Source organism: Phasianus colchicus, chromosome 1 (assembly GCF_987193195.1).
Source record: "Phasianus colchicus chromosome 1, bPhaCol1.hap1.1, whole genome shotgun sequence".
NCBI lineage: Eukaryota > Metazoa > Chordata > Aves > Galliformes > Phasianidae > Phasianus > Phasianus colchicus.
In genome coordinates this window covers 121,838,783-121,863,453 of record NC_143436.1, presented here as the reverse complement: position 1 = coordinate 121,863,453, position 24,671 = coordinate 121,838,783, and the positions used below count along the sequence as shown (strand labels likewise).

The following is a 24,671-nucleotide window of genomic DNA, read 5'->3' as shown; positions in this document are numbered from 1 at the left end:
GTTTATTGGACAATATATATATATACATAAATCTGATAATATCTATTTAACAAAAAAAACTTCCCAGCAAAAAATAACAACCACCCCCTACCCACTGCCCCAGGCAGATGGCTTTACTGTCAAGGTAACAAAATGAGAACTAGCATACGGTTTGGCTGGAAACCAGCTGGATTCAAAATACTGAGTCCTAAAAACACAAACAGCATAAAAAATCCCACGGTTTACCTTCTTCTCAAGGGAAAGGGGAATATCAACAAGATTCAAAGACTTCCGGTGCGTGTTCAGAACTTTAGTTGGAAGAGACATGGAAACAGCTGGAAATCAAAGCCAACGACAACACTTAAAAGACTTTTGTTACAGTAATGCAGAAAAGCAAAACTACCAATATGAAGCAATTGTACCACGAAAAACAACAGAAATAGCTCTGAAAGTCAAGTTAACTTAGGCAACACTTCCAAGATGTTGTGTGGGGAACTCAAGAGACAAGCTCACACTTTGAATCTTTCCTTCCTGCAGACCTGGTCAAAGAGCTTTTGAAATTAGCACATCAAAGGCTGAGGCACAACATGCTGAACTGATAACTCTTACGGCAGTCCGTGCTTCGGGTGTTCTACAAATGAATGACCTGATCCTGACAAGTATTTCAAATGTTTTTGCAGTAAACATGCTAAAACATGTTTAGCATATGGAGAAAATGGTCTAATTGAAAAAATGCTGTAATTGAAGTGACAAATACGAATGCAGACTCATGCTCTGTTATCTTTATATGTCAAATTTAACAGAGGATCACGATTCTGCAGCATATGAAAGAGAGGAGAAAATACTAAAGTTTGAAGATTTATTAATATCCAGTGAAGCTGAGAAAAGCCTTCTCTTAACCAGGATACTGGATACTACATATCTACATGTAAAACACTGTAGAATCAGATTCTACTTACAAATTCAGTCAAAGCATTATTTGGGTGAAAGTCCTCCAATCAGTTTAAAGCAGCATTATTAGGAATTCTACCTTCCATCTCTACTCCATTTATTCTTATAGATTTAGATTATACATGTGTGTACTGATGTTTCATGCCACTGAAACACTTCATTTCACCACAACTTCATTGGATTAAGAAAGTCTATTATTTGTCTGCCTTTGTACAAAGATAAAAAAAAATAATTAACTGACTCATGTTCTAAAATTCTGTCCAATCAGTTAGTTTCCATAACATTAACTTTGATTCACAGGTTATTTATACATACACCATGATATGGGATACTGTGGGAACTACAGCAACAACTTCAGACTCTCTTCTTGACAGCTACAACACACTTGTGCTACAAACTTTCTTCAAATAATAGAATTTGAAAATAACTGAACTTATCCCTCTGAGCACCCATGGCAAATAATAGAGAGAAATACCTGGAATCTCCAAACCCTTTGCCTTGGCCATTATTGACAGTATCTCTTGTGTGGAATGGTTGGCACTGAACACAAGTGGCTGATGAGCAGTCTTTGAAGTTGGAGGCAGATATGACTTCAGTGCTGTACTCTGCAGGATATCATTTATATACTGATCTAGCTCATCCTGGCTTTCTAGTGAGACATACATAAAAGAAAATGAGTATTAAATGTAAGAAACCCTATAAAATACCAGTGTTTTCTTTTTTCACACACATCACTCTATTCTTGTTTATACAGACGAGCACACGAAAACATAAGAATAAGCAAGAGACTTCTAAGCTGAACAAATTGGAAAGAAAAATGTAATAATTTTTGATAGTTTTTAAACAGTTAAGTTTCGAAACTGTTTTTCCCTTTGAAAGAGATCAAAAGAATTTTTCTTTTTGGTAGACCAAAGATCAGCTCTTGCGCACGAATTTGTCTACGACTCCTCACACTCTCTACTCCCTCTAGCATCTTCTACAAACCTCCAGCATCTTCTATACACCTCCCACTTGCTGATTCTCAGATTCAGCTTTACCACAGCACTTACTGGTCAATGCCACATCGACAATGTAGGAAGAATTCACAAAACCTCCTTTAAACTAAGTCATGCACATACCATCCTCGAGCTGACGTATGAGAGACCTGAATAACTGTCAACTGTGCATACATCAGATTTTGTGCTGTAGGTAACCCCAGACTCTACGTTGAGGTAGACTTTACGTCTACTCTACAGAATGTGACAGAGAAAAAAAATAAAGTGAAAAAACTACTACCTTTTTCACAGAAATCTGCTGGATAGCCTCCATATTCACTGTCAGGGCTACAACAGCCTCCACGAGAGTCATCAAATAGTTTTATATCACAGTCTGGATCCAGGAAGCTCAGATGCGTATGAAAAGATGTGGTAAGAAATTCTGACAGCTTGCCTATCTTCACCCTGCAAACAGGAAAGTATGCCAGAGGGAGGGAGCTAACATACACCATTTTGATACTGGCTATGCTCACTGAGCTTTCAACAGCTACAAAACCTCTGAGATCTCGCAGTCAAATCTACCGTTAAAAACTATGAAGAAGAAAATAAGCAACGTGGAGAAAACAGATGCAAAAAAAAAAAAATAGTTGCAGATCCTGCTGAGTACTGCTCTATCTACTAACTGCATTTAACTGTGTTATGGTAATGCTCACAACACCCTCAGATTCCTCTCCGCAGGAATGTTCTCCAGACACTCAGCTCCCAGTCTGTAACTATCTGGCATTACTCTGTCTCAACAGTAGAATCATTTTTTCCACATTAAATTTCAAGCTGCTGTTGATCACCCAATGCTCTAATCTATCTAAACCTCTCAAAGAGAGTCTAGGTAGATCAGAGCATTGATTAGAGCATTTAGGTGCCCCCAGAGAGTCAACAGTCTCCCAGTTATGTATTATCAGCAAATCTGCTATGGATGCATCCAACTCCTGCATCCAGATCACCAATAAAAATGTTGTCAGGACTGTCCATAGACTAGAGCCCTGGAGAACACTATTAGAGACTGGCCACCATCCAGATGCAGCCTTATTCACTACAGCCCTTTGAGCTCTGCCACTCAGCCAGTTTATCACCCAGCACGACGTGAACCTGTTCATCTCATAGTTAAAGGATACTGAGAGGAAGAGTATTAGATGTCGTGCTAAAATCCATAAAAACAATACCCATTGTCTTCCTTCAATCCACTAGCATGGATAGCATTTCATCTTACAACAGAAGGATACCAAATTAGTGAGACAGGACTTTCCCCCTGAATCAGTGATAGCAAGTCTGCTGGCTGTTGCTATCCTTTAATTGCCTTTCATTGGCACCTAGGCTAATCTTCTCCATAATTTTTCCAGGTACTGAAGTTAAACTAACAGGTCTGTAATTTCCATGGTCTTCTGTCTTCTTACAAATGTACATAATCTTGGCCAGTTTCCAGTCACCAGGGGCCTCCCCAGAATCCCATGAACTTTGGTAAAGAATTGAGAGGGGTCCTGCTATAACATCCACTAACTCCCTCAGAACTGAGGCATGAGTCCCACCAGGCCTGTAGACTTATAAACACTCAACTCATACAATTAGTTCCTTAAACTCTGGTGTCAACAAATGGAAGGTCTCTGCTCCCCAAGTCACGGTCCTCCAACTTGCAGGGCAGGGCAACTCAAGGCCTTCAATTAATACTGAAAACTGAGGCAAAATAAATAAATAAATAAATAAATATAATTAAATGCCTTTACGTTTTCACCACCTATTAATGGGAGTCAGAGGTGTTAACATCTCCCCATCTTCCCACTGCACATAAGGGCTGGCTATCATCTGATTGCCACATAACAGTTTAAGCTGAAACTGCTCTTTCTGTAGAGCTTCAGCACAAGATCTATCACTATCACAAGTTAAAATGCGAGACTTGTGAATGATTTAATTTAAAAAAAAAAAATCATAGAATCATTTAAGGGTTACAGCATTACCTTGCACCACCGAAATAACCATCCTCTAATTTTCGTATGGTGGCAAGAACTGCTGGATGAATGTCAGTACCATCATCAACTGAAAAAGAACAATGGAAGAGTTTGAATCTTACCAACACATTCTTAAATAATCTCTTCAAACACCGAATTTAAAACAGACCCTGCAAGTGTTATCAATACTAGTTTATTAAAAAAAACCTTGGAACAAAATCAAATCAACTCCAAGCCCTTCCGCTCATGAGAAGTTCCAAAAGGACTAAATGAAGGATTCCTTGTCATTAAAGTTCAGCAGACTTGAAAAAGTTAAATTGCACTTTTGATGTTAAAACTCAGATGTTAAAACAGTCACACCATCTGTCTCCTCTCAAACCTACCCACATCCTACTCCTCCACAACAATCTACTGCGCTTGAAATAGAGAAAATCAACTTTACCAAGCATCGTGTGGGTGATGGGAAACGTCAGAGTTGGTCTCCCTGTCATCCTCCAACAAGAAGTGAGGTAAGCCAGCTCTATCTTGAGCATCTCCACAATCATCTGATTGTCTAGAGCCAGATAGAAGTGATGCTGGTCAGTAAACTAGAGAATAGAGAAATACAGCATATAAGTGGTTGTCAGTACTCTCTGTAATTTTTTCCATGTCCTCTCTTAAGTCATTCACAAAAGCCACATGAACTAGTCTAGACCACAGCACAGATTATGTGAGTTAACCTAACCAGGCACGTCACTAGGAAAAAAAGAGATTCATGTGTCTGCAGAAAGTGAATTTTCTTACATTTATAGGCTCGCGGTGAAAAAAGCAAGCTGTACAAACAGAAAGTAGATGATAACTCCCATGAGGGAGAATTTTCTCAGTGATGAATTACAGTAGTCCATTATCTGAAAGACTAAAGTAGCCTAAATATGGAAGGAAAAACCAACAGCAACAATACAAACAATAAACAGGCTTTAAGTGCATGCTAAGGACCAGAAATTAGCAAGGGTATGTCTCTTAGAAACACTCTGAAAGACAAGCAGAAAAGGAACATCTGACAGATGCTTGGAAAAAAAAAAAAGTACATTCCATGTACAGCGGTAAATGATGGCATTCTCACTACAAAGGAAGGCCAAGAGCCACAGCAAGAGACTATTACGACTATATCATTAGAAACTGAAATTTTAAAATGCTGGAAAAACAATGAAAAGTTAGACAAATCAGCTACAATGAACGTTAAAAGCACAGAAGCATTAGTGAGGTGTGGAAGAGGGAAAAGGCTGGAATGTAAAATAAACACTGATTGGTAAGATGCATTATGGAGAAGGAGAAAACACTCTGTAAACACATAAGAAGTAATTGGAAAACACAGAACCTGTAGATCTTTCATAGAAGAGAGGAAGAGGATAGGAAGAGAGGACGCAGATAAACTGTGCCCCTCTTTAATGAGAGATGAAAAGGAGTAAATTATGATGTGTAACACTGCTTTTAAAACAGTGACAGGAGTTCAGCCTGGGGTTGGGAGGAAAACGTTAAATATCATGTAAATTCAAGCTGGTAAAGTATAAAGAAACTAATTAGAACAACTTAAGGAAGCAGCCAAAACAATTCCTGAACCAATAGTAGTTAGGTTTAAGAACTCAGAGGGTACAAGCCTACATATCCAAAGAGAAGCAAATATACTGCCAGTGTTAGAAAGGAAGGCCAGAGTAATGTAGACCAGACAAGCCCATTGCCAAGAGAACTGCAAATGATAAAGCAAGTTGACTAAGTAGTCAGATCAAAACTAATCTCAGCAAATAAGTCTAACTTCATTCTTTCAGAGCAACAAGACAGCACACACAAGGAAGTGGCAGACATATCCTGACTTCTTGTCACAGTAGTAGGATAAAGAAAAGCATCCAAAAAGGCTGAACTGCTTCAAAAACTGCTCTCCAATGGTAGTTATTAACCATTTTCTCAGGCTGAGAGGGTATTTAAATGGGGCCTCTGCCCCACTCCTAACTGATGTTTTCATTAGAGAATTGGATGAAGTACAAATTCAAAACCAGAGCATCTGTGGACATTACTCAATTTCAACAGAGATGAGTTAATTACTAACCTCAGAAAAGTGAAATTAAACAAACTCTGCTCCGTCAAAAAGAGAAAAAGGAGGAGGATGGAATGTCTGACTGAAAAGTACAACAGAAGACTTTATGGAGGTTTTAGTCTAATATGGAATAAGCACTTTCCTGATTTGAAAATAAATGCCATTTTTGAATATATTTATAACAAGATCTAGATAAAGATATGCTTTGTTTTGGTTTTGTTTTTAAATAACATCTGAGAAACTTTCCCCTAATTTGTAAAAGTGGATACTGGTGTGGTGGAACAACACAACACAACAGTCAATCCTCCTACACATAAAATATCTTAAAAAGCCTGCTGCAATCAATTGACTGCAGGAAGAACAAGAAGGAACATTACTTGCAGAAAAAATATGATTAAATCTGAACATTATGCAGCACTGCAGAAGCCATGTCAATTGAGTCCACTGAATCTCTTTCACTGGAATTTGAAGACTACATTAATCAAACATAAGGTCAGCAGGCTGTGAGCATTCTTTATCCTGTTCCAGTTCACATGGATGGAGTAGATGACCCACTGGCCTTCTAGTAACAACTACTACAATAAGGCTACAAGAAATGTGTAGTATTTCATTATATGTATGAAAAGAGCAACTAATTCTGGGAGGATCCAAACTTCCAGCTACAATGAAAAGCACACTAAGCAGAAAACAAAGAATGTCCTTTACTCAACGTCAATGACCCTTTCAAAAAGGAAAAGATTATGTCTTAATGTCTTGGGGATTATAGTACTTGGTATACTTTGAATGTACATTTTCCATCTAAGAAATCAGTAGAAAGAAAATGTTAAGTGACCTATTTTCAAATTATTTCATTATAATGTTGGTTCAGGCAGGGATCAGTAACAAATCTAAGCCAAAAGCCAAAGAAGCTAGATGCTGTATGGAAGAAAGATTTATCAGTAGTCTTAATGCTCTGATCATCCAAAGCTCTTAAAAAACTAAAAACACAAAGCAAAGTACATCTGCTTTATCAGCCCTGCTCTATCTAAAGTGGAATGATAGCATATGAAAGCAAAGTGCTTCCCTAATGATTAGCCATTAAGTATACAGGGACTTCCCTGCCAGATTTAGATGCTCACCTGAGGGGTAAAAGCAAATATTTGGTTTCTTATCACATACAGCTTGGAGGTACCCAGCACTCCAATGTGTCGGTGTGGCCGTCCACTTAATTTCATGTTCTCATTCCGACCTGACAAGAGGAAAAAAACATCATCTAACACTTCCTCTCTGGTTTCCTGCAACAGCTATCTTAGACGTGGAGACCTATTTCATTTGTTTCAGGAAGGCAACAGGTAAGAGTGAGATGCCACAGAGTGGTGTGTTTTGTAGCAACCATCAATATAGTAGCTAGGGTACTTCAAAAGCCTGATTAAATATTAAAAGTTTGGCTTCACTGACCATGGAATTAAGTATTCTAATCACAATCATTGCTCAGCACCCAATGCTTCACCACCAAAAACTACAAGAAGTATGTCTTCAAAAAACAGACCAACAGAATCAACAAGTAACAAACTGCAGTACTTTCATTATAGAACCTTAAAATTCTTGACTATAAAAGGCTGAAGAACAAATTTTGATTCCCTAATAAGACCCCCTCTTCTCACTGGGGCTTATAAGCTAGTGTTCTGCAATGCAGCTTTTGCTCCAACGTCCAGGAGTTGACCTGAATCCATCTGACAAGGAACACAAGCCCAGCAACTAAATGCCTGAAAAGAAATCCTTGTAAACATTACCAAAGAAGTCACTGTTGAAAACAGTACATCTTTGTGTCAAGTTATCCTACTCACCCCTACTAGTGAAAGAAAGCTCTTTCAAACTTCTACAAAATAACTGCAAACATCAGCAAAGCCCTGTAAATGTTAAACTTATTAGAAGTTCCTTGTGATAAGAAAACAAATTGTTTTCCCAAAACAGTATATGCAAGTTCCCTTTTTCACATATAAGGCTCAATGTCTGACACTTACTTGGAGGCCCTCTTACTTTCTGTTAAAAAAACAAAAACCACATAACATTGATAAACAAACAAAAGCATAAGTTATCTTCTTCCACGTTACCCATAAACTACATGACCACAGAAACATGCTCAAGACTGACAGAGAAGCATGATACAGCTAGCTTTCCTTGTCCATAGTGCAAAGAAATCTACCAATGCTGATCCACTCTATCTCAGTTTTACTTTCCAGTAACAGCAACAGATTTGAGTCATGACTTTTTGGCCTGCTTGAAGTTGTAAAAGTAAGTTCAATTAGGAATACAGGCAACAAATTTTCACCAAGACCCCTTTCATTCCAACAAGAATTACCAGATGAGCCAGTGGTGGCTGAAGGTTTATCAGATTTTCAACTTAACTAAAACAAGTTTGAGGTTTTGTGCATTCAGTTAATCAAATTGACAGGCTCAGAGGGATCACAGGCCTCTAGGGTCACTGCTGAGAAACTGAAACTTTATTTAAAGTCCTGGGGCTACAAAAGCCTTAAAGGTTTCTGGATTTGCAGACAGAGAGCTTCTGTCAGCTCCATTTGGCTCAGAGTTGAAAGAAACAATAGCAAGAACTGGACAGCCTAAAGATTTTTCTCTTTGGAAGTAGCTCCTGCAGAATAAGATGTCAGTTTTTAAGACAGTTGTTCTAATTTTCTTAACCTTCTTTATACAAATGCAGGGTTTTATTTCTTCTTGGTTTGTCTGTTTTTAAGTCAAAGAAATTGAGGCAGTGTGTAAGAAATATAAAAATACCCAGTATGGCATTAGAAATATTTAAATACCTACCTAGCATGGTGTAGAGATTACTTAGGATGCGAGCTGGCTGCACTCTGAGTGGATGGATATCAGCAATGCTCTGAACATTGATTCCATGGTCTTGCAAAAGATTCTTAATTTGATTAGTTTCTGCCAGAACAGTTACTGCATAACAGAAATCAAAAACACTTTTAAGAGTCAAAGTTATTCTTTATAATTGACTGTCTTTACTGTCGCCTCCCAGGTACTGTGTAGTTGTCTAAAAATGCACAAAGGTTTTACTTCTTTCTTAATTTATGTATTCACGAGGTCTAACAGGATGTCAGAAAGCTTTTGGCTTTCTACTTCCCCATACATGTTGTCATTCTTTTCCATTCCGGATTGTATGGTAGCTCAAGTTGGAAGGGACCTCATGGAGTCTCTAATCCAACCTCCTGCTCAAAGCAGAGCCAGTTCGGAGGTTAGATATCGTTTCTCTCCAATTTCACACAGTTTGGATTGTGCAGTCACTTTCAGGAGATGGGGCTTGCAAGGAGAAACCCTACTTGAAAATCTTTGTTTTAATACAGCACATCAATGGTTACGGCTAGGTCAGTGGTGAACAAGTATGTTAGGATTATGACAATAAATGTTCCAAGGGCCATAAAATGGAAGAGGTAGGGAAAAAAAAGTCCCCAGATTGGAGGAATTTACAATCCAAGGCCTGATTTTACATTTCTTTGTCCATTGTGAGCTGGCTTATTGCTTTGGGACTGATAATTCATACTCTCTGCATTATAAATAGCAGTCAAAGAATGCTAAAAATAAGCATGCATTTATGCATCTAAGGGAAATTACACATTTTAGAGTAGCAAAATGTCACCACTATGACAACAACAGAAGATAAACAAGCTTTTGCTCGGCTTGCAATACCACTGATGAAGGCTGCTCCTGCTAAATGAGCTGATTACTTTTCCAGAATGACACAGGCGCTAGGAAAGTTTTTATGCCCAATTAGTTGGTGTTTGCCCTCAACTTAAGTATGTAGTTTTGGCTGCTCCTGCACTCATGAAAGCAGCAGACGCACCCTGAAGCAGCCAAAAGACAGCTCTAAGTCTGGCTGCCCTCTGCTCTCTAGATCACTCCTCACCTCTGTAAACCAGAGATCTGCTCTCTTGGGTCCTCTGAAAAGAGGCTACACAAAATCCTAACTGAACTGAATAGTTTCCTGTCAGCCCTCCCCTTTCTGCTATTATCCATCATGACCTTCCTTTTCAATAAAAGATTAAGTCACTTTTCAGTCTCTGACCAGTTTTAAAATCATGAGTGTGTTTTTTTAAAAGATTATTAAAGCTGATCTTACCTCCTAGAAGAAAAGCAGCTTGACAAACAACCACTTTCACACAGTATCAACCAAGCATCCATACGCCATGCAAAGACCAGTATCATTTTAAAACATTCTTCATTCCCTTGAATAGGACCTTCACCTTTACATAATCCAGTTTATTCAGAATGTTAAAAGAAAAACTCCCTAACCTTGTACCACCACATCAGGTTTAAATCCAGTGGAAAATCTTCTGTTTAAGGGATCAATTTCACCTGCAGCCAGAAATCCCTAGAAGAAAATACAAAAGAAATAAAAAGAGAAAGGAGACAAACAAAAATTAAGCAAAAGGCTTTTGATGAAGATTTCTAGATTTCTTAACCAATTTTCACATTTTATTAGGAAAGCTGGATTAAAGTCTGGTTTCCCCATCCTACCCACACAGTACATGCACTGAAAACTATGTTATAGTGGCTGAAATACTTCTTGGAACAACAAGAAAATGGTTATGACTGACACAATCTGCATATCCATATTTTCTATTTTAGAGTTGCAGCAAGTAATGCAACATTGCCAGGCCAGTGATTTTTCTGCAGTTCCTCAGGTATACTGTTATTCATTTCCAAGTCCATAGCTAATACTCAACAATTCTGTAGGCATCTTATGCTGCAAAATAAGGTGCAACCCAGTGGAGTTGAAATTGCAGAATCCCAGTTCTGGAACAATCAACTCAGTATGGACTTCGTATTTCTTGAGCATATCTGGCAACTTACTGACCTTGATGAGAAACACAAAATTTAGCATAATATACAGATGGTATGTTATCCATAATATACATAATACACAAATAAGCTCCTGAAAGCTTGGAGTCACCCCTTCACAGTTTTCATTGAAAAACACACTGACCCCTACCTGACAATCAAATTGTGCTTAAAGGCTAAACCAACTCAAAACAAAATGAAACAAGCTCATCTGCTATACAAGAAATAATTACCTCTGCTAATAAGCAGCTAAGGATGTACAATGACTGGCCCCAAAGATGAGGCAGCTTTCCCATTGGGACACGATCCACTGAGTGAGGATTTTCATACTCCTCATCAACCTTACAACAAAAACACAAACAAGAAACTCATCTTAAAGTTCTGAAGAACAACAGAACATAGAAGTATTTGTAAAAACACGGTCTATCATCTACCATTTCTAACCCACTATTATTGACATCTCTTGATTTTACTTTTGAGACTGCACGCTAGCTGGGACAAGAACTATGCTTTCTTTCCATACACCACTCAAACTATTGAAGCTGGAGGTTGAATGAGGATTCTGCACACAAGTACAGCTTTGATGTCAGGACCTCCCCTTTCTTCTTGTCATTCCTTTGCTGCCTCCCCTTTGGGAAGCTTATAGGGAATTGTGTCAGCTTTCCAGCTCCTTGCAAGATGATTCTTGAACTTCACTGGTGCCTACCTAGCTTTCTGAAGGTGCACATAGAACTGCTTTCAAAAAAAAAAAAGCCTATTCTACCCTTCTTATTTTAGCAAGAATGGTTATGGAAAAATAAAGAGTAGAGTCTCTTAATCTTGGCAAACAGAAAAACAAAGCCCCTGACATGATCATGTAGTATACAAATCTATTGAGGGAGGAGCATACAACCTTCTAGATAACATCTTTATCAGAACCATTTTATAATTTATAAATGGTGGGCAAAAATTACACCATTTATTTGGCATATTCTTCCGATCATAATCGTATCAGAATTCACAAAAAGGCTCTGTACTGTTACACACTTGCTCCCAACAGAAAGGTAACTCAGAGTTTCAGCCTCAGACCTGTGAGTAGGACATTAGCTTTTGATACTCCCTCCATAAACTCATACCAGTCCAGAAGGCTCCACACCCCCAGTGTGGGGCTGAGAAATCTGGAGTGGAAGAAGTTGGCAGGGAGAGATACAAAAGCGAGTAGCATGGAAGGGGATATAATGTTATCTGAATTTCTCTGTCACAACGAAAGAAAAGGTAGAACAGTGACAGAAAAGATGGGAAACACAAATAAACAAACAAAAAACAACAGATTAAAAACCACACTAAAAATCTAACAAATTCTGATTCATCTGAAAACTGTTTCCATCTTAAATACAAGCTCTGAAAAAGAGCGAGCACAAACCACTGGTAGAATAAACACAGAGAACAGCCTATGCTTTACTTCTTCTCTGAGATTCAATTTCTAAATCATCAGCAAAACTTCTTAAATACACCTTTTTTATAAAGACTTGGTAATTTTAAACCTGGTCCAGAACTTCCATAGACACTTGGATTCCTATCTCCAGAATTTGATCATTTAGAAGCCTAAAGTTACCATTTCTCAGTGGGAACCGTGAGAGGTTTATCAGTAATTAATAATGTGCTGTGGATTGCTTTTTTTTTTTTTTATTACTGACTTAGATTTATGTGCTACAGGAAAATGGTACACTGATCTTCATATCTATACTTCACATACTGAAGTGATTGCTGCATTTTCACAATACCTTTTCTGAAGGGACTGCATATAGTTCAGGCATTAGAACTATTCCATTCTTTTCTCTAACAAGTATTCCTTCCAAAGCCTCTCTGTACTCTTCTACCTGGAGATATTTATAAAAGAAAATTGACAATACATTCAGCAAAACAGAAACAATAAAGTTATAATTTTACTACTTCTCTGTTGAAAATTCATAAAAAGTAAACAATAAGGAGGAGAGGGAAAAGTGGATCACAGCTTGGTGATGGAAGAAGAGGCTTCAAATTGTCAGACACTGTTCCAAGATCTCAGTATTATCATTCTCCAAAGCAAAAGCACACATCTTTAATCAGAAACAAACCACTGAAGCATAAAAAAATAATGCAATCAAGAAGTCATGAGAAATTCTGCATTAAATTTGATCATGAAAATGAAGTGACGCAGAAGATGTCAGCACTAGCAATACCAATTAGAAATGTAAGATTTAAGAATTGTTAGCTTTCTATCAAGCACATTTGTGTATGATATTCTGAATCCAACTTTGCAGGACTGGGAATTCAGTTTCTCTTAAAAATTTGCCCTAAGGAAAGTTTTAAGTAGATGTAAATCAAATAAAATACCTAAGTTAAACGAACATAAAATCCTCTTGTTCTCGTATTGCTAGACAACATATTATCATACTGTACTGTAGAATCAGTAAGGTTGTAAAACACCAAGATCACCCAGTCCAACCACCAATCCCTCCCCACCACACCCACTATGTCCCTCAGTGCCACATGTACACAGCTCTTGAACACCTCCAAGAACAGTGACTCCACCACTTTCCTGGGCAGACAACTCCTACACCTGAGCAATTCTGTCCTGGTAGGACTCTGAGAAGAGCAAGCAGAGTAAGACAACCAATGTAGAGTTAGCAATGGTAATCACCAGGACATGTAAACGGCCTAAAATTCAACAATTTTCATTTATTTTTTTTAAACCAGATTTCTTATTTTGTCTCATTTCTTCACACTCCCATTCTAAGTTTTAACTCACAGGGAAGCGGTTTTCTAGCACTATCAGCACCTGGCTCTAAAATTCTATTCCTGTTTATACCTTTCTGAGGAATAACCTCTAGCCTAATGCACAAGCTAAAGTACCCACACATTCATGTCATGGCACACAAGTATTATCAGTATCCTATCCTTATCCACTCTTGTTGAGTGATCAGGATGCTTATTTTCCAAATCGTTGCTGCTACTGCAATTAGGCTTATGAAGCAGTAACTGTGGAAGACTAGACACCACCACCAGAGTGTCACGAGCAACTATGTGTAAAGTGTGGAAACTGGGGCCAATTGTCCATTCTGAGCACATCCTACCACAGACCATCTGCACACCATAAAAGCAATCTGGTACATAATGTCCCAGACCAGCTAATTAAATTCTAGAGACTGCTTTTGAAATAAGTATTTTATCAACATGACTGAAGTTTCAGTAAACTCTGATTTTTCTCCTTATGAAACAACGTTACTTTTCTCTCCACCAGACTATTTCTACCGTGTTCAGCAAAGCAACCCATATTTTTAATGTTAGTAAATACTTCACTGTATTTACATCTGTTATAGAAAGGTATTTTTGGTCTGAAATTTATTTTGTTTCTGACAGCATATTATTTTTAAGGGGTTTTCTTTAGTAATCATAGTCCCTCTGCATACTGGGCAACTTTAAATCACATGTATTTGTTACTTCCTTCAAGCCATCAAGCTGTAGAGCTCTTGATCTGAATACATTTAAACTTCATTACATGCTGCTCTTTTAATTTACCAACGTTCTACAGGAACCACTACAACCTTTGAAAGGTTACAATCTAGTTCCCCTGACCATTGAATGCTTGACACAGCAAAGGCATAAAATACACTAAGGAATCATCAATTAACCTGCAAAATCAGTTAAAATGAAATGGCTCCTGATAAAAGTCTAATCCATCCCAAACCTCCCTAAATGTACCAAAGGACTGAAAGAACTATTAACCTTGTTCTCAGCAGCCAAGCCACAGAGATCAGGGAAGACAGAAGCTAGACTCATCTCACAATAATTTGGTGAGACATCAAGGTTGGTCATAAAACAGAACCAGACAAATACACAATGTCCAGATCATTTGAAACCCACCAGCCAACAGAGCCACTCAACCTGACAGAGAAAGGGCAACTTTTCCCCGTACCAGTGTGGGCAACACTGCAGCCTTTCTTGTGACATGAACCTCCCAGTAAGGTCAGAGTGGTTGGAGACTGCTTCCAACCTGTTGTGTAAAACCCCACTGAGTTTCACAGGAACTCAGTGATTTCCAGTACTGCCTGATGCCAAAAGAGCATCAACATTGCAAGACATTCAAATAATAATACCTATCACACTCCAGCCTGAGTAGCATGTAAAAACAAATGCTCCATCCACATTCTCACCCAGCTGCTGCTATCTGTCAAATGTAATTCATCCACAAAAATACATAATTTGTATGTATGCAAATAGTAAAGGGTTCTGCCAATAAAAAAAAAAGGGTCATGTGAACTTTTTAAGTGGTAACTGATAATTAAAATAAACACAGAGAAAAGCTATTATGGGTTGTTAGCAGCTTTGCACTTCCATTCTAAGCAATTTCTTCTTTCCTCACCTGAATTTTGTCCTCATTAAATACTCCATCAATTAAGAAGTATGTCCAGAACACTGGCCACTCACATTCAATATTCTCAAACAGCTTGAGCTCAGCAGGATCATAGTGCAATCTGCTTGGATCCTGGAAATTCAACCATGTTCTTTTAGTCACAGTGCTAAATTAGTCACTCAAACTCCATACACAATGAAAGCCTATTTTATACAAATAATTAGAACCAAGCAAGCAATAAAAATACAGCAAAAAGTTCCCACGTAGCCTCTTGATTTCTTTTTTCACATTCACTTCCAAACTTGTTTAATCGGTCTCCAGACAAACCAGCCCTTCTCAGAATCAGAATCTAGGTGTCACCCAAATAATCTTGCCTCTGCCCTACTTCATAGATACCCTGGAGCATCTCAGAGGCAATTCTTTTCCTTAGGTGCTGTAAGCATGTGTAAGGGTTAATACCTTGCAGAATCATGAATTAATTTATCTCATTAATAACTGGTGGTCTTTAAACCACTAGACATGAGTCATTCCCCAAATTTATGTGGTTTACTACCAAATGTCTAAATAGCAATACTGAATTTTGACCAAGACAAAATAATGCCAAAAAGAGATAGCATTCTTCCTAACATCTACTGAAAATATACATCAGAAGTACCTCTCTGGGTGTCTTGTAGCCATCTCTGAGAAAGCGACAGCAGCCATAGCGGCCCTATAAAAACAGACAAAATTACAGAAATCTTCACATACTGACAGACTGATACCAACATTTAAGTTGTGAGTTTCCAGTGCCACTTAGGGATTTTCCTCTCTCTGTTCCATGTATGGACCCACCAAGTCTGTCAATCCTAGATTAATTAGATTTTCAATTAAGAAAAAAGGTTCTGCTTCTCTTTCCTTCTGAAAAATAAAACAAAATAAAGGAAATCCTTACCTGCAATTTGGATATGATTTCACTCTTGGTTAAATTAACAAGGTTTATATCTTCCACTGCAAAAGCTGGGTAAGAAATTATGGAGAGAAGGCCAGCATCTATTTCCTTAGACGTGGATGCCCTTGGCAACATGGAGTATAGTATAGACTGAGCAAAACACAGAAGAGAGGAATATGAAATAATTTACTTTGTTCAAAAGGCTGTGTAACATGCAAATAAAATGCACAATTTGCAAATGGAGAGAACTCACTGCATAACGATTTTAACTGAGTTAACATGGGAATGTTTCAAATCAGTTTCATGTAATTTACTATAAACAGGGTGAACAGCACAGTCTGAAGTCATCCTTATTAAGTTTACCATTCAGTTAACCAGCATTTCAATTAAGAACAGAACGGAAAAGGAGATGGATTTCCTTCAAGCACTAGAAACAGAAGACTGCTTTTTACCTGACAATGTTCTACTTCATCAGGAAGAACATGAATCACTGATTTGTGCCCTCCGTGAGCTCCAAAAAGATCTAATTCATCAATTGCTTCCAAAGCAGCCTTCAAAACAAACAAACAACACCCACACACACAGAAAAATACCATTAGATATCTTTTAAGCCAAGTGCACACCCCAGCATCTGTACTTTTCCTCTGAAGGTTGTTAGGCAAGACAGAAGTTTGCTCCACAGATATTGTTTCCAACTTCAATGGGAAGCACATCAATACTTCTGAAAAAGTAAACAATATTTTTGAATTTCCACTCGTAGGATCCAGGACTGATGTGCTGATGACTGTTCTTACAATTACAACCCAACACAAAGCAACAGGAAACAGTGCTTCTGCTGAATAATACCTAAATAATATTTAGCCATAAATGCTTCTCCTGTTCCATGTTCCAAAATGACCCCTCCATTTCAGTGGCCATTTGCAGGGCTATTCAAAGAGGAAGAGGAAGACTTGCTCAGCGTGCTCTGGGAACCAGCCTCTGCTGGTGCAGGGAAGAACGCATTGCCATCTACCTCTCTTTCTGATATTATTGCTTCCCTAGGGAAAGAGAGATGAGATGTCTGTTTTCTGCATGCCTAATGGCCAACCAGCCAACAGAGACACATCATGCCCCGTCTTTACGGGTGAATCAGTTCATCCCATATGTCTCAGCTTTAATGTGTATGCTTTAGGAAGATATTAATAACCCACCCATTCATCTCTGTGCACCCCCACGTTAACCTGGAAGTGTCCTGGCTTTGCTGATGTGGGGCTTGCTGTGCCACAAACGGTATGGGTCAGGAAGAGAGCAAGGAGCTTTCCTTTTAAAATCCTGTTCACTTTATCTATCACATTCATGCCTCAATGATTCTGCTGCATATTTTGCAGTCCCCAGAACAAATGTACTAAGGTACCTTCAAAGTAAGCCACTATCACAAGGATTTTATGTTGAATACTCAATTCATACCCAAACAAAAATTCTTAATACAATTAGTTAACAGTTGCCAAGAAGGCAATGCAAAGGAAGACACTGGGTTCACTAGAGCTATTCAGAGTGAGAGAACAGCCACAAAAGAGGAGTCATAAAGACATACTCACTTTGGCCATCCCTACGGAGCTTGCGTTCAGTTCTGGGATGCCCTGGTTTGTCTTATCACCACGTTCCCAAATTCCATAATCCTGCAAGAATAACAACATTAAAAAAAAAACTGGCATGGTTACATACACAACCAGTATTTCCCTACCTCGCCTCCACACACAAAGGCTCACCACAAAACCAGAACCTCGTAGAGAACTTGTTTATCAGCCTTAAAAATAAAATAACAAGTGACTTCCATAGAACTCCTCTGCATGTTTAAAGGCAGAACATAAAAATACATCCCAGCAGGATCACATCTGCAGTCATAAATCACCTTCTCCATAGAATACACAAAGACCTCTAAACTGCATGCTTCTCCCTGTGCCTCTGCAACTCATCACTTTCCAAAAGAGTTTGATAACACTCTGCTCTTTTCAGAAAGGCTCATGAGACATCAGGAATTGTTATTAATTACTACCGTGATGATAGAACAACTATACTTCATCCAGAAAACAGCAAATCCCCCCACAGCTGCCACACCACCTCCAGAAATGTTGCTCACAATGTAATGACAAATTCTGACATCCTCTGATGGAAAAAGAAAATTGTGTTTTCAGTCACCAGCAAGAAATAATTTCCAACCCGCACCTAAGCTGTGTTCAGAGGTCTTACACATAAATAACTACTTACAGCAACTTTGTAGGCAGCTTCTATGTAAAAAACAAGATTCTGAATAAAGGTAACTTCATCAAGGGTGAAAATTATACGTAACCCTAAAAACAAGAGAAGAAGAAAGAAATACGCTGCATTAGAACTACTTCCTCTTCAAAAAATTTCAAGCTTTTGTATATTTGTATTTATATTTTGTATATTTTAGGGAGGGAAGATTTAGGTTGGATATCAGGGGGAAGTTCTTTACAGAGAGAGTGGTGAGGTGCTGGAACAGGCTGCGTAGAGAGGTTGTGGATGCCCCGTCCCTAGAAGTGTTCAAGGCAAGGTGGATGGGGCCCTGGGCAGCCTGGTCTAGTATTAAATAGGGAGGTTGGTGGCTCTGCCTGTGGCAGGGGGATTGGAGATTCCCAATCGTTGAGCTCCCTTCCAACCCTGGCCATTCTGTGATTCTGTGATTTGTTACCAACTACCAGCTACTATTCACAGAAATCAGTGAAAGACTCGGGTTGATTTCAAAAGGAGTGGCAACAAGCCTCAACATTTGCTGCTGATGAACTACTTCAAATGCCACCAATACACATCATCCGTTTCAAAGACCAGCCAAAAAATGCCCTCAGTGAAAACACAGCATTCACACACAATGGCTACAGAGCAGGGAGAGCTGAACCAGCTTAGCTCCTGAGAACTGGGTGGCCCAGCTCCAGCAGCAGCTACACCATCTGCTTTATGCTCTGCCAGGAGACCATCAGGAGAAGAGACTTATCCTCAGAGGAAGAGCATGGCTGCTATGAGCAGAAAGCAAAACAATGCCCACAAGAGGAGGAACACAGAAGGATTGTGGCACCCAGCTTGATGTAGTCACTCTGAATAAACCAGTTTGTCCATCAGACACACAGCTCTTTGACATGGCTCTGAATAGAATTTGTACACCAACAAACTTTAAGGGAATGGACACTTCCTGGGCAGTTACTGTAAGTGTGAAATCCTAACTAAAAACATCTCTTTCCATAGAAATACTATTTTCTGTGCAATAACTGCACAAAGATCTTTGAAGCTAGTCATATTTTTTTTTTCTCCTTTTTAATTCTAAGTTGACATGAAGACTGTAACAACAGTCAGGGCTAAAATATCTTCTGCTTACCTGATGCAGTCATCTGTGCCAGGAAGAGCAGGTAAAGAGAAGTGGCATCAACTTGCAGATGTCCCCACTGGTCATCTCCAACCACTGTGGCACAAGTAGCAGAGTTGTACTTGGCATGTAGGCAGTCCTTGGTACTCTGTGTGCGTTTGAACTTCTCTACCTTATCTATCTGAAAAGCACCACAGACTTCAAATGTGAAACACTACAGAAGAAATTCTCCAAACAATTTCACAACACGTTGTCTTAGATAGAAAAGGTCCTAAATTTTATTACCTCACTTCAGTGTGTTTTGATTAATCATAGTGCATGAACTTTAGACTCTGCCTAAATCCACATCTCTTTGGGAAAGAGTAAGCTTAAGTTACCTTGCTGAGTTCACATCTTTAGTAACAGGCATGCACCTTTGCGCAAACCAGTTTGCAAAGGCAACACTGTGATTTGCTGCAAACCTAATTTTAAAAAGGTACAAGCATGATCTGAGTTCGGCTTAGGCTAATAGCAGTGTATGTGCTGATTTGTATCATGCATACATACCTGTCTCATCATGCACTGTAAAAGCCCTCGCATCAGCTTCACAACGTTCTGCAGGAATAAAGCAGACCAGTGACACTCCTGTACTACCAGCCCTATCAGCTGTTAAAAACAACATGCGGAAGTCACAAGTTCACATCCCTTGTTAATGTCCTCCCAAGGACAAAAAATTGTATTAATCTGAAATGTTTTAAATGCCCTTTAAAAAAAAAAAAAAAAATTGATTTTTGTTCTCATGCTTCCATTTGGGAGAACTGATCTTTTCCCAAACATCCTCTCCAGCACGCAGAGTAACCTGTGCTCTTTCTATCTGGCTAAAGAAGTAAGAGGAATGTTACCCACTGTAAGAATAATGATTGTTAGACTGACAGATCCAGGCAACACTGGTAAATAACTGCAAGACACAGACAGCTGGAAAACCTGTGGTGTCTCTTCATCTCTTTATACAGCAAGCGGATGACTAATGTGAAGAGACCTCAGTGTGTACTAAGAAAAGCATAGAATAAGCATTAAGACAAGATTTCGTCTGAAATTCCAGAAAATTACTAAGGCCTAAAAATACAATGATGCTTTGCCTTTCTGACCAAACATATCTATATACCACATATGATTTTCATGAGACTACACATGTTCACATTTCAAAGACAGCATGCAGAAAGGGCATGCTTCTCCTTAAGGGGAAAAATAATAAAATTGCCATCCTACAATACAAGCAACCTAGGTTTGAATTTCTGCCCCACGACCTCATGAAGGATCTCACAATTTAATCAGGGAGGCTTCTAAATGAGGGCATAAAATCTCTTAGAAGCATAGTTTACAATAATGTGCTAAACAATGGGAGTTTTACTTCTACCAGTTTTCTTTTGGTATATATATTAATTGAGATGTTAGCCTCTCTGTTGCTCAGCTCTCCAAATCTCACCTCCTGGGGGGCTGCTAGGAACACAGACCGTTCTGTGTTACACAAACACTGCTGCCACAAGAACTAAACATGTATTCCATACTGGGAAAACAGTGCCACATCCTCGACATAGCAGCAGTGTAAGCACACCAAAACCATGACCACATGAAAAAAAAGGCAAAATATAGCATAGTTGCTTTGCACTGAACTTCAACATACCTGCTCAAGCTCATAGGCTTTGGCCTTGTCCTCATCCCGGTCTGCGTTCTTTCTGTAGGCCATGCCAAGCCCCCACACTGCCAGGATGCTATAGACATTGTCCCGTACCCAAGCATCCTTATGGTCTGTACCAGCTGAAAGCAGCCCTGTAACTGGGTTCTGAACATGGTAGAAAAGGTAAAGAACAAACATTATTACCTGAAGTCCCATCTATTAAGATAAACCACTTCTTTCCACATCAAAAGGTGTTGGGGGAAGGGGAAAGAAAGGATTTCAAGATTTCATACTGGTTGCACAATACAGCTTCTCACAGTTCTGTAACAGAGATGCCCAGTCCTTTCCTGAACTCGCACATGTGAAGTGCAATACTTATTTATTTGAGCACTTCAGGACACAAAGCTTATAGAATCCATCAGGGCACCTTCACCCACCAAGGCTGATGAACTACGTCACTCGGTGACAGCCAAAGCACAATGAAGAAATACAAATCTAAACTGTGTGTATTTGGAAGGAAAACAGGGTACCGAATTAACATATGAAACTGAGCTGGGATCTGCCCTTGTCCGTGTGACCATACTGTGGTATGGTCTTGAAGAAGTAAAAAAGAATTGCTTCTCTTCTAGGAAGTAGGCAAAGTGTTTCTGTCTGTTTCCTCACTTGGTTTATGGAAGCTAAAACATGAATGCATACAAAGCCTTTTTATGTTCCAATGCAGAGAACGGCAAATTCTGATAGCGTTCAGTAGCAACACCGTTTGAGAACTAGAATACTGCATAGTCTCTTGCATCTCAAACACTTCACAACATTTTTCACTTAATCATTAATTCCCATTGCCTCGTTGCCATTAACTTTTATGCTCGTTTCTCGGCTGCGTGTTCAAACAGAGCAACTGTTACGAATGCCAGATCAATTGCTGTGACAGGGACACCTGACCCCTGCCCTGTCAGACACATCTTTATAAAAGCGCAATGTTCCCAAACACACTTCACGTTCTCCAAGCCACGTCTCAGAGAACATGAGCTCTGTCACAGCACAGCAGCTTAATCTGCATGCTGCTGGATGCCGGGCACAAGGTCACCTCCGTACACCAGGGCTGTACAGCTCCGTCTCAGCAGCACCTCTGCTGCCTGCTGCTCTTTTGTCTGGCTGCTCACAGGACATAGGTGGCTCAGCTCAGGCCCAGCTCCTCAGCAGCTGCTGAAGGAGCCCAAGGTCATCCTGCAGGGCCAGGAGAGCAGTACAGGGCAGCTCCCACAGCCCACCATGGTGAGAGCCCGGCAGCGCTGTCTCACACTGCTCACACCAGAACCTTGTTTTTTGTTGCTGGTAGGTTTTCAGTAGTTCACGTAACGATAACAGTTCTCAGGTGTCTGGAGCTCGTGCCCACAGAAACAGTTGATGGAATAAATCTTACTGAGTTGCTGGTATAGATCTTATTGGGCTTTGGGTGCTCACCTCTTTAGTTAGTCATAGAAACACAGAATCCTTACAGTTGAAAGGAACCTTTAAAGGCCATCTAGTCCAAGTCCCCTGCAATGAACAGGGACACCACAGCTACATCAGGATGCCCAGGGCCTGATTCAACCTCGCCTTGAAAGTCCCCAGGGATGGGCCATCCACCACATCTCTGGGCAACCTCTGCCAGTGCCTCACCACCATCACAAAAAAAGATTTTTTCCTTACATCTAACGATGTTTCACTTTGCTTTGCAGTTTCTTCTAAGTCACTGCAATGAAGTGCACTTGGGACCTGATTCACACCAGAAGCCCCGCTGCCCTTCTCTCTACGCGGGGAACAACTTTAAGAGAAGCATGACAACACGGTACGTGCCCCCCACCCTCAGCACACACACCTGAAGCAAGGCGCATCAAGCAGACCGCACGGCGCTGCGCCGGCTGCACGGGCCAAAGCGCGGGAAGCCGGTGACAGCTTCTCCCCAGCAGCGCCGACACCTGCACTCAGCGCTCACAAGGCGGGCAGCCCGTAGTGCTGCAGCCGCGGGCCCGGCTGCCGCAGCCCGGGAAGGGCGGACAGCCGCCTCCACCCGCTCACCCCGACCCCGGCGCCGAACCCGCCTCCGACTCCCAGCCGCTACACCGGCGACGCTGCCCTCACCTGGTGGCAGAGGATGGTCCGCTGTACCAGGCGGGCGTAGCCGTCTAGGCGAACCCCCGAGTTGCTGCGGCTCCTCATCGCCTCGTCTCACCGCCCGGGCGCGCCGGCAGCCGGAGATGGCGGCGGCTGTTTCCCTGTGTGCGCGGCGGGCGGCGCGCCAGCCCTCCCTGCCCGCGGCCCTTCCCCCTGCCGGCGGCCGGGCGGGGCCCTACGCCGCTTCCCCTCAGCGCCCGCGGTCCTACGCCGACACCCGGCGGAGCGGAGCGGGCACGGCGGCGGCTGGGCGGGGCAGGGCAGGGAGCGGTGCCACTTTTCTCCCAGATAAAGGGTTGCTATGGCTACGCTGCTGGCAGGGCACAAAACCCCGAGTACCGAAAGGATACGTATTCTGTAGAGCATAATACAGCTTAGAGTTGCAAAGCTTTCTACCAAGTGCCGGGAACTGGGAGCGGAACAACCACGGAGTTGCGCAAGGCACAATGTGACAACTTATTTAATCACTTTTTTATTTTTTGTATTTATGACCTAAGAAGGCGGTTGAGCTAACCCAAATTTGCTTAGGCAGCTGCTCGGTCCCCACGCCCCCTGGTGTGCAAATGGTTTTTCAACGCCTTTGTTGATGGTATTCACTGGGATACACCAACGGGCTGCCCTGTGTGAGACTTTACTACAGTACGTGTATGGCAAAGTAAGATGAAATTCCCATGCCTACGAATAAATCAAATAAGAATGATTAAAATAATCCCTGCGTAAGTTATGGTGCAAAAATAGAAACAAATGAAGATTCCAAGCTGTGACTGTAAAATATGCTTTTTAGTACGGAATTGCTGAAGCCAAACTCAGCCATGTCCTGGATAAGGCTCAGGGGAGACCTTATCACTCTCTGCAACTGAAAGGAGGTTGTAGCGAGGTGGGAGTTGGCCTCTTCTCCAAGGTAACAGAAACAGGACAAGAGGGAATGGCCTCAAATTGTGCCAGGGGCACTTCGGGTTGGATATCAATACAGATTTCTCCTCAGAAAGAGTGGTGATGCAGGGGCAGCCCACTGGAGGTGGTGGAGTCACTGTCCCTGGAGGTATTCAAGAACCATGTGGATGTGGCACTGAGGGAGGTGGTCAGTGGGTATAACGGGGAGGGGCTGATGGTTGGACTACCTGATCTTAGAGGTCTTTTCCCACCTTAATGATTCTGTGATTCTTTTACTCGCGGCATTCTTATGGAAGAGTTTCAGCAGACTGGAGGAACAAGCACTGACTGGACAGACTTATGTCAGACCTTTTCTCTGCTAAAGACAGATGTGCTTCAGCCATGAAAAGTGAAATATGATATGGACACAAAAAAGCAAGGGCCATGCCAGCACTTTCTTCATAAGGTGACATACTCTGGCTCACATAATTTCAAGAACTGTAACACAATCC

The 24,671-nt window shown here is 40.6% G+C and overlaps 1 protein-coding gene across 4 annotated transcripts in view; it reads right to left on the bottom strand.

Annotated features, from left to right (window-relative positions):
• PHKA2 (phosphorylase kinase regulatory subunit alpha 2) overlaps nucleotides 1-23,544 on the bottom strand; it is a 38,852-nt gene extending 15,308 nt beyond the window's left edge. Inside the window, exons 1-20 of one of the 4 annotated variants that reach the window (XM_090124827.1) lie at nucleotides 23,254-23,544; nucleotides 21,139-21,297; nucleotides 20,022-20,069; nucleotides 19,488-19,656; nucleotides 18,365-18,447; nucleotides 17,695-17,775; nucleotides 16,570-16,668; nucleotides 16,121-16,267; nucleotides 15,845-15,898; nucleotides 15,199-15,321; nucleotides 12,578-12,673; nucleotides 11,048-11,155; nucleotides 10,266-10,344; nucleotides 8,781-8,915; nucleotides 7,094-7,203; nucleotides 4,347-4,491; nucleotides 3,914-3,992; nucleotides 2,206-2,369; nucleotides 1,406-1,579; nucleotides 226-314 (exon numbers count right to left, since the gene is read on the bottom strand). In XM_090124827.1, coding sequence (XP_089980953.1) covers nucleotides 226-314; nucleotides 1,406-1,579; nucleotides 2,206-2,369; nucleotides 3,914-3,992; nucleotides 4,347-4,491; nucleotides 7,094-7,203; nucleotides 8,781-8,915; nucleotides 10,266-10,344; nucleotides 11,048-11,155; nucleotides 12,578-12,673; nucleotides 15,199-15,321; nucleotides 15,845-15,898; nucleotides 16,121-16,267; nucleotides 16,570-16,668; nucleotides 17,695-17,775; nucleotides 18,365-18,447; nucleotides 19,488-19,656; nucleotides 20,022-20,069; nucleotides 21,139-21,297; nucleotides 23,254-23,331 — 2,220 coding nt within the window. In that variant the 5' untranslated portion in view covers nucleotides 23,332-23,544. The remainder of the gene's footprint in view (nucleotides 1-225; nucleotides 315-1,405; nucleotides 1,580-2,205; nucleotides 2,370-3,913; nucleotides 3,993-4,346; nucleotides 4,492-7,093; nucleotides 7,204-8,780; nucleotides 8,916-10,265; nucleotides 10,345-11,047; nucleotides 11,156-12,577; nucleotides 12,674-15,198; nucleotides 15,322-15,844; nucleotides 15,899-16,120; nucleotides 16,268-16,569; nucleotides 16,669-17,694; nucleotides 17,776-18,364; nucleotides 18,448-19,487; nucleotides 19,657-20,021; nucleotides 20,070-21,138; nucleotides 21,298-23,253) is intronic. The other 3 variants (XM_090124824.1, XM_031599351.2, XM_031599352.2) reach the window with 3 other exon arrangements.
• Between the last annotated feature and the right edge of the window lie 1,127 nt (nucleotides 23,545-24,671).